This window comes from Cornus florida, unplaced genomic scaffold (genome assembly GCF_030987335.1).
Source record: "Cornus florida cultivar Cherokee Brave unplaced genomic scaffold, ASM3098733v1 CherokeeBrave_3.0.0_Hap2_Chr06, whole genome shotgun sequence".
Classification (NCBI taxonomy): domain Eukaryota; kingdom Viridiplantae; phylum Streptophyta; class Magnoliopsida; order Cornales; family Cornaceae; genus Cornus; species Cornus florida.
The window spans coordinates 31,507,995-31,517,184 of NW_026775576.1; the positions used below are offsets into that span (position 1 = coordinate 31,507,995).

General features: G+C 39.0%; 1 protein-coding gene across 2 annotated transcripts; it reads left to right on the forward strand.

Annotated features, from left to right (window-relative positions):
* Nucleotides 1-2,232: 2,232 nt before the first annotated feature.
* On the forward strand, nt 2,233-7,623 carry LOC132311280 (GTP-binding protein BRASSINAZOLE INSENSITIVE PALE GREEN 2, chloroplastic). Of its 2 annotated transcripts, XM_059809122.1 has the most exons (4): nt 2,233-3,555; nt 5,488-5,655; nt 6,208-6,346; nt 6,499-7,623. In XM_059809122.1, the coding sequence occupies exons 1-4, from the start codon at nt 2,341-2,343 to the stop codon at nt 6,687-6,689; spliced, it is 1,713 nt and encodes a 570-aa protein (XP_059665105.1). In that variant the 5' UTR covers nt 2,233-2,340; the 3' UTR covers nt 6,690-7,623. The 2 variants fall into 2 exon arrangements, with proteins under 2 accessions (XP_059665105.1, XP_059665104.1); XM_059809121.1 differs by having other exon boundaries at nt 6,208-7,623.
* Nucleotides 7,624-9,190: the final 1,567 nt, after the last annotated feature.

The window sequence follows — 9,190 nt, forward strand, 5'->3', positions numbered from 1 at the left end:
CCGTAAGCGTTAGGCAGATCAACTCCCACAAAGAAAGAGAGAAAGAGAAGGTGTCGTAGAGAGAGATATCAACCCTGTAGATATATTTGTCTGAAACAAATCCAAAAGGATTTTTGGTATAGCAGAAAGAGAGAGAGATAGAGAGAGAGAGAGATCTTGGTGGTAGATCTTGCTTGAAACGAAGCAAAAAAAAAGGGTATTTTTTTGTCTTTGATTTTTTTAATTATTTTATTAGTGGGAATAACTGGGAATGGAATGACCATTCCACGTCTTAGAAAGAGGAATGGACATTCCACCTTTTTGATGGAATAAACATTCTCTGGGAATGCCTTAGAATGGCCATTCCACTTTAATGTGACACACCAAACAAGAGAATGGAAATCAGAAAGTGGAATGGTCATTCCATTCCAGCCCATTCCATCACACCAAACTAGGCCTTAGATATAGATGTACTGTCTTATATTTTCCATTAGAAAGAAAAGCGAGCCCGCTGGGATAGCACATAAAGCGAATGTCGCTCCCTTAATGAACAGACATACTGGCCGACGAAGATGCCAATTTTAAAATGGATTGATGTTGGATTGGATTTATTCACCTAAATGCCATCTCTCTAAAATTCATATATCTATTGTTAAATTTGAAGGTCAGATTCTTAGCAGCCCTATTGATTCCAACAAGTAATCACTCTAGATAGAACCCATGCATAAGCAAACCTTATTCAAAGTCCTCCAATTCCAATAAGGTATCACCATAATGCCTGGTCTTGTGACTCCACCCGCAATCTCTGGTTTAGCGTCTCCGCCGCCGTCGTATGCGGTTGTTATATATAATGATAATTTAACTAATTTTATATTCTAGTTTAGAATGGCCATTCCACTTTAATGTGACACACCAAACAAGAGAATGGAAATCAGAAAGTGGAATGGTCATTCCATTCTAGCCCATTCCATCACACCAAACTAGGCCTTAGATATAGATGTACTGTCTCATATTTTCCATTAGAAAGAAAAGCGAGCCCGCTGGGATAGCACATAAAGCGAATGTCGCTCCCTTAATGAACAGACATACTGGCCGACGAAGATGCCAATTGTAAAATGGATTGACGTTGGATTGGATTTATTCACCTAAATGCCATCTCTCTAAAATCCATATATCTATTGTTAAATTTGAAGGTCAGATTCTTAGCAGCCCTATTGATTCCAACAAGTAATCACTCTAGATAGAACCCATGCATAAGCAGACCTTATTCAAAGTCCTCCAATTCCAATAAGGTATCACCATATTGCCTGGTCTTGTGACTCCACCCGCAATCTCTGGTTTAGCGTCTCCGCCGCCGTCGTATGCGGTTGTTATATATAATGATAATTTAACTAATTCTATATTCTGGTTTAGAATGGCCATTCCACTTTAATGTGACACACCAAACAAGAGAATGGAAATCAGAAAGTGGAATGGTCATTCCATTCCAGCCCATTCCATCACACCAAACTAGGCCTTAGATATAGATGTACTGTCTCATATTTTCCATTAGAAAGAAAAGCGAGCCCGCTGGGATAGCACATAAAGCGAATGTCGCTCCCTTAATGAACAGACATACTGGCCGACGAAGATGCCAATTGTAAAATGGATTGATGTTGGATTGGATTTATTCACCTAAATGCCATCTCTCTAAAATCCATATATCTATTGTTAAATTTGAAGGTCAGATTCTTAGCAGCCCTATTGATTCCAACAAGTAATCACTCTGGATAGAACCCATGCATAAGCAGACCTTATTCAAAGTCCTCCAATTCCAATAAGGTATCACCATATTGCCTGGTCTTGTGACTCCACCCGCAATCTCTGGTTTAGCGTCTCCGCCGCCATCGTATGCGGTTGTTATATATAATGATAATTTAACTAATTCTATATTTTGGAATAAATAGGATTAAAAAATTAAGGGTAAAGTTGTTGTTAATTTTCAAAATTATCACACAAATTTTATTTGACTTCGAGTGACATCCTACCAACTAAGCTAGATTAATATCAGAAAAATAGAAATGAATAATTATTTTTGAAAGTTATTTAAAAGTTATATTTGGTCAAATTTAAAAAAGGTGGGAGTGAAATTAACCTATTTTTTTACTATTTTAATTTTCAAAATTATCACACAAATTTTATTTGACTTCCAGTGTCATCCTACCAACTAAGCCAGATTAATACCCAAAAATTACCATACAAATTGGACCTTCCCAAAAACTCGATTGACAAACAATACCTTAAACCCCGCCGTCAAAGTCTGGGAAGTTTACTGAGGACGACGACGAGGAACCATTCGAGAGGTTTTAGAGAGAGAGAGAAATGATCGTCCGGAGACTCTCTCCGTCAAACCTCAAACACCTCCTCCCCCTCTCTCTCTACACCTATACATACACAAAACCTGTATCTTCATCTCTTCCTTCAATCTTTGACACCCGAACAAAACCCTATGCGCAAAACCCTACCAAAACCCTACCACAAATCTTCTTCAGACCCTTCTGTTCACACCCAATAATACCATCTTTAAGCCTCACCAGAGATGGAAACTACGATGAAACCCAAGCCCTCCCCATTTGCCCTGGTTGTGGTGTTCCAATGCAAGATTCAGACCCAAAACAACCTGGGTTTTTCATCAAACCGTCACTCAAAAGCCCTAATTACAAGTTGCCAATCGATCGAAACCCAGTCGCTGACGAACCCGAGATCTCGAATTCCCTCAAAAAGGGCTTTCTTACAGAACTTATAGAAGAACCCCAAAACCCAGAAAACCCTAACCCTAATTCACCAGAAAAGCCTATAGTATGCGCAAGGTGTCACTCGTTGCGGCATTACGGGGCAGTGAAAGATCCCACGGTGGAGAATTTGTTGCCGGATTTTGATTTTCATCATACGGTTGGGAGGAAGTTGAATTCGGCAGGTGGGAGGAGAACTGTGGTTCTGATGGTTGTTGATGTGGCGGATTTTGACGGGTCCTTTCCCAGGAAGGTCGCAAAGTTGGTTTCGGCTACCATTGATGCGAATTTTAAGGCTTGGGAGCAGGGGAAATCCGGAAATGTGCCGCGGGTGGTGCTGGTTGTGACGAAGATTGATTTGTTACCGAGTTCATTGTCACCGACTACGTTGGAGCATTGGGTTAGGTCGAGGGCGAGGGAGGGCGGGGCGAACAAGATAAAAAGTGTGCATTTGGTGAGTGCATTGAGGGGTTGGGGGTTGAAGAATCTTGTTGATGATGTGGTGGGATTGGCAGGGCCTAGAGGGAATGTGTGGGCGATCGGAGCGCAAAATGCAGGGAAGTCAACATTGATTAATTCAATGGGGAAGCATGTTGGTGGGAAGGTGAGTCACTTGACAGAAGCACCTGTACCCGGGACAACACTAGGGATTATAAGGGTTGAGGGGATACTACCTGGTCAGTCTAAATTGTTTGATACACCAGGACTTTTGCATCCACATCAGTTGTTGACAAGATTGACTAGGGAAGAGCAGAAACTTGTCCAAGTTAGCAAGGAGTTGAAGCCAAGGACATATAGAATCAAGGTAGGATGATTTTAATTTTCTTATTAATGATTTGTTGAGTTGATTAAGAATCACTGAATTTCATTAACCAGTAGGTGCATGCTTGATTTGAAACTTATGATGTTAGTGTTGATCCTATTATTTGATTTATTGAAATGACAATAATCGCTTCAATAAAGATACCGTTAGAATACAACTCTTTTGCTGGTGATTGCTATTGACTTATCTTATTTCCATTTCAAATTTTGTGTTTTATATTTCAACCCCAGTAAGACTGTGTGATATAGTGGTGATATAGTGGTGGCTAGTTTTAATGTTTAGTGCAACCTGTGTGATATGGCCTTAGGTAGAGCATATAGGTGTAACAAGATAATGGGTAGTGGACCAGACTAGTTTAGTAAGTTAAGTTTAGGCTCTTTCAGTTATTTCTTTTTGATTGTTTAATTTTTCTTTTTTATAATTTTTTTTTTTTTCCACAAAGGTTATTTTTGCCAATCATCCTCTTACAAATGAGGTTTTTTGACGAAGTAAAGAAACTATTTTTTCCTAGTACAATAAAATCCTTGTTTTCCTTTGGTCAAAAGTATTTCTAAATCACACTCTTCAGCTTCAAATTTTGATGCTCTAACTGCCTTAAAAATACTTACATTTGGCCCTTTCCAGCTCCTATTGCAACACTGTCTTATGTGCTTTACAAAAAGTACATCTCACTGAAGAGCCATTCTCCACCAAACCTTACCATGTTTGGCATTAGGGACCTATGGGTGGACAAGTGTTAGAGGTGTCCCACATCGGATCCGGATGGGAAGTGACATAGGTATAAATGAGTTGGTATAGAGCGCTACCTAATAGCTTAAAATTTTGGGTTAGAGGGCAAGCGCCCAACCCGCACCCAACCCGTTGGTATCAAAGTCAGACCCCGTCCGTGATCCGGTGTCACACCAACTGTCTGGCTAGAGGTGTCTAGGTCCACCACCGCGGTAGGCAAGTGGCCCCCTCATTGCGGGTTCAGGTGGGGAGAATGTTAGAGGTGTCCTATGTCGGATCCGGATGGGAAGTGAAATGGGTATAAATGAGTGGGTATGTAGCACTACCCTATAGATTAACCTTTTGGGTTAGAGGGAGCTCATTACAACAAGCTAGGAACACTTTTATTTTGAAAATTCAATTTATCTGTGTTTGGCGACACAAAAAATACTTTTTGGTGTTATAGATTTTGGCGTAAGAGAGTTTTAGCTAAAACACAAATTTGGTGCCTTTTGAATGGCGTTTGCAAGTAGGGGTAAAAGTTTACGGAAAGAGTCAGTTTATGGAAGGAGAATATTTGTAGAAGTCCTTTAGATATGTATCCCCAAGAACACTATTTGTTCTTCCACTAACAACAGCTTTTTGAGAGATATACATCAAAACATTTCACCAGAAATTATATTGATGCCAAATCAGCACCTTACGTGATTGCCCACTTTAACTTTCTACCAATTGGTTACCTCCGACATCTATTTTGGCATCTTCCAATGAGATTAAACATGGAAAATACTTTACTTGATCAGTTGATTGTGCTACTGAACATTGAAGGTGCAGGTGAATAATTGATTCTGCATCATTCTTATGCATAAAACACCTAACATGCAGATCTTGGAGGTCCGAATCTTAGAATCCTGATCAATTCATGCCTCTGATCCTTTCTAAATGTTAATGTATAAACACCATCTTAAATTTCTCAGTTATTTTTATTTTTTATTTTTTTAATATTTTTTATATTTTTTATTTTATTTTATTTTTTTTATGTTAACATACTAGAAGTAGTTTCTGACCTTCGTTACCTTATTTTTCTTATGTTCTCTCAGACTGAACTTGTAATTTTGGGTTGTCAAATCATTTTTTAGTAATTATTGCACTTCGGTTCATGTGTGTCTGTGTCTCACTGCTCATATTTGTTTCATTGGTGATCAGGCTGGACATTCTGTTCACATTGCTGGGCTCATGAGACTAGATATAGAAGAATCATCAGTAGATTCTATTTATATTACAGTGTGGGCATCTCCTTATCTTCCACTACATATGGGAAAAACTGAGAAAGCCTGTACAATGCTGGATGATCATTTTGGTCATCGATTACAGGTATGCTTCCCCCTGCTAATGGATTTTTTTTTATATTCTTTGCTCGAGACTTTCCTGTCCAATTATCTGTATTCCCTTAAACTCTTTTTTTCCCTAGTTGTATTCCCTTAAAACTTATAATGGTCAGAATTATAACACCTCAACGAGAAATCTCTGGCCTCGTTGTCATCACATATCTTGTACATATGGCGATTGAAGGGTCTGACCTGGAAACATATTAGTGAAAAATCCAGTTGAGCAGAAGATGAAACTGGACAACAGCTCAACCCAACTTGTTAGCTAGACAACCAAACCCCTTCCAGCTGGTCCCGCACCCCCCTGCTTTTCTTTTCACTCCATTTTTTTGGAGAGAGAATTCCAAATAAGTAGGTCTAGAATCATACAGAGTCATAAATATATTGCAAGTGTCAACATTATAGTGTCCCAAATCCAGCTATGTTGCTTAGAGATTCATATTTCATTTCTAAGGTTCTTTCATGAACATATATATTTATGCGTAATGCTTTGTCTATTTCAATATGTAATTTTTATTCTATTGTTTCTCTGATTCAGCCACCAATTGGGAAGAAGAGAGTAGAAGAACTTGGGAAATGGGTGAGAAAGGAGTTTCATGTCTCTGGGAACAGTTGGGACTCAAGTTCTGCAGATATTGCTGCTGCTGGTCTTGGATGGTTTGCTATCGGACTTAAAGGTGAGGCTGTTTTTGGTATTTGGACCTATAATGGAGTCGATGTTATGCTTCGCAATTCTTTGATTCCTTTTAGAGCACAGTTTTTTGAAGAGGCGGGGTTCACTGTATCAAAAATTGTCTCTAAGGCTGACCAAGCTTTAAATAAGTTGCAGCACCAGAAGGAGAAGAAACGGAAACCGCAGGACTCAGAAGTAGAAACTTCTGTTGCATTCGACAGTTGAATGCTAAGACCAACTGGTTCTCTAAATATAGAGGCATCCTTAAATGTCTCAAACATCGTGATGGGATAAATAAGCAAACAAGTATGGAAGAGGGATTTTTCTCTTCAACAAGAAAGGGATAGCCACGCTCTGAAGCCATCAAGTTTGGAAAGGATCACTGTGTGCAACAACATTCAGGAGATCCAATCGAGTATATAGCATGGCTATCTTTCTTGCCAGCCGCTCTGGTAATCAGTTTTTGGATGAAAAATCATGCCTGGTCCGGTCACCTCTTTGAACTATATTATTTTGCTCAAACTTGATCACAGCCAATTGTTTCATCATAATATTGTCATGAGCTTGATGATTGTTGAGGAAATTTTCTTAGCGCGGGGTGGGAGAAATTTTGCAACTTCTGGTGTGGAATATGTTTTTTTGTTTATAGGTAATGTTAAGTTATGTGTGTTACCAAATGTACAAAGAGGGACTGGAAAAATTGAGAGCCCAACAGTACGAAACTCTAGTGCTATGTTGTCACAATTTTCCCCAATTCTGCGTCATCCACATCACTTGAATATATGGTGCCGTCTTTTGCTCCTCTCCTCTGAAAACAGAACTACCGAATCTTCCCCCGTCTCCACCTCCCTCGTCTACCACCAACACTCCTCTCCTTGAGAGACCATGAATTTTGGAATCTAATACAATCCACAATGTCTGAAAGTGTAGCAAAAGGAAAAAGGAAAGGTATGTTAGCTAGCTGCTGCCACTCACAATCCCGAGCAGCAACACTCCAAAGCTAAAGATATCAGATTTCATCACAATCCCGAGCAGCAACGCTCCGAAGCTAAAGATATCAGATTTCATCGAGAAGTCACCTTCCGGGGGGCCATGTAAACTCATGTTAAATCTTCTTTAATGTATAATAATATAAATTGTATATGTTAGCGGAAGTTTTTGCTTGTGCTTACCGAGTTCCAACAACCCGCTGTGTTCTTGCTCGGGACTGGTTACCATAAAATAATTTTACGGTGCCAAAATCTGCTATTTTGGCCTTCATTTTGCCATCCAATAATATGTTGCTAGTTTTAAAATCTCTGTAGATTATTCGAAAACTAAGAATAAATATGTAGGTACGCTAATCGTCTACAAATGTCATCAATGATGTGTACACGTCCCTGCCAAGGGACATTAAATCCCATGTCTCTTGTCTGTCTCGATCTGTTTTGGAGTTCACAACATTGAAAATGCAATGAACATTAATCCAAGTTTGGTAAAAGAAACATTTAACAATAACAGATTAAATATATGACATTACTAACTGATAGGGAATATTAGTCCAAGTAAAAATCTAGCCGACACAAAAGTTCAAGAAGTTAAGTATTAATTTGACCGTCAGAGTGCATGCGACTGGCACGACGCCCGTCGTCATTTCTCTCTTATGGAAACATTCTCGACTCCGGACCGTGCAGATTTTTGCATCAACATTAACCAAACAAGAAAGAATCCAAACTTCTATTTAGCATATATTCATAGATTAATATGTGCTCATCACCCTCAATGCAACACCATATAGTTTAACAAGTTTCACATGCTGCGGCTTGGCAATCAATTTCGTCTCAGTTCTGAACTCCCGAAGAACTTGTGGAGATGCTGTAAGGAGTTTTTTCACTCCAATTTCTTGTCCATTGTGTAATGTACTAGGGGACAAAAATAAAGAAGTAAAAACTGATTTAGATGGTTACTTAACAAGTCAAGTAAAATAATAATAGTGAAGAAAGATGTGTAAGTGCAAAGCACTTCAGTTTGTATCTTAAACTTTTACCTCGTAAACAGCTCCAAACCCTCACTCCGAGCTTATTTGTTGCCGTAGAGATACTCTGAAAGCTATAGTATGGCAATTTAAAATCCCTGTTCTCGTCTCCCCCTTCATTATTAGGACTAACAATAAAATCGTATGATAATATATCCTCGACACTTCGACTACTGTTTATCACAAAACAAGTAGCCATTGTCAGTTATTTGAAAATCATAGTACTAGTTTTGTTATGCCCTAAATCTCATGATCTAGTGCATTAACCAAGTTGATTCAAGCCCTACCCGAGAACCCGGGCAACAAATGTGGAAGCGGAGGGTAAAATGGTCATAAATGCTGAAGCAAAGGGTAAAATGGTCATTAGTGTCAAATATGGGGGGTGAGGTTTGTACCACTGGAAAGCTAGTTCAAAATCCTTCAATTTGAACACAAATATGACCTAATTTGGATTTATGTTGAATGATATATGGTCGAAACAAATCTGGGGTATCTACATTAAAGTTTTAAAAAAAAAATGGCTCGGGAAATGGCTCAATCCATTTTTAGGCAGTGGGCAAATCCGAAGTCTGGCCAAAAATGACTCGAGCACTTTTAAAATGGCTCGAGCCATTTGCTGAAAATTTCTGAAAAGATACAATTTCTCCAAAAGAAATCATTCCAGTTGAATCATCATGACATTCAATCTCCTAATCTCACGTTCACTACCCAAACGAAATAATCAGACCTTTGACCCGACAATCTAGGATAATACTTGCCTACTCACCGGTGAGTACGAAACTTATACTCACCACGTATGTGGCCCATTGCTAAACGGACAAGTATCCTTACATT

Bases quoted from the DNA above. Each gene is read 5' to 3' on its own strand.
- LOC132311280 (XM_059809121.1), top strand. From the start codon at position 2,341: ATGATCGTCCGGAGACTCTCTCCGTCAAACCTCAAACACCTCCTCCCC. The intron at 3,556-5,487 runs GTAGGATGATTT...ATTGGTGATCAG, and splicing joins CAAGGACATATAGAATCAAG to GCTGGACATTCTGTTCACAT. The intron at 5,656-6,207 runs GTATGCTTCCCC...TCTCTGATTCAG, and splicing joins ATTTTGGTCATCGATTACAG to CCACCAATTGGGAAGAAGAG.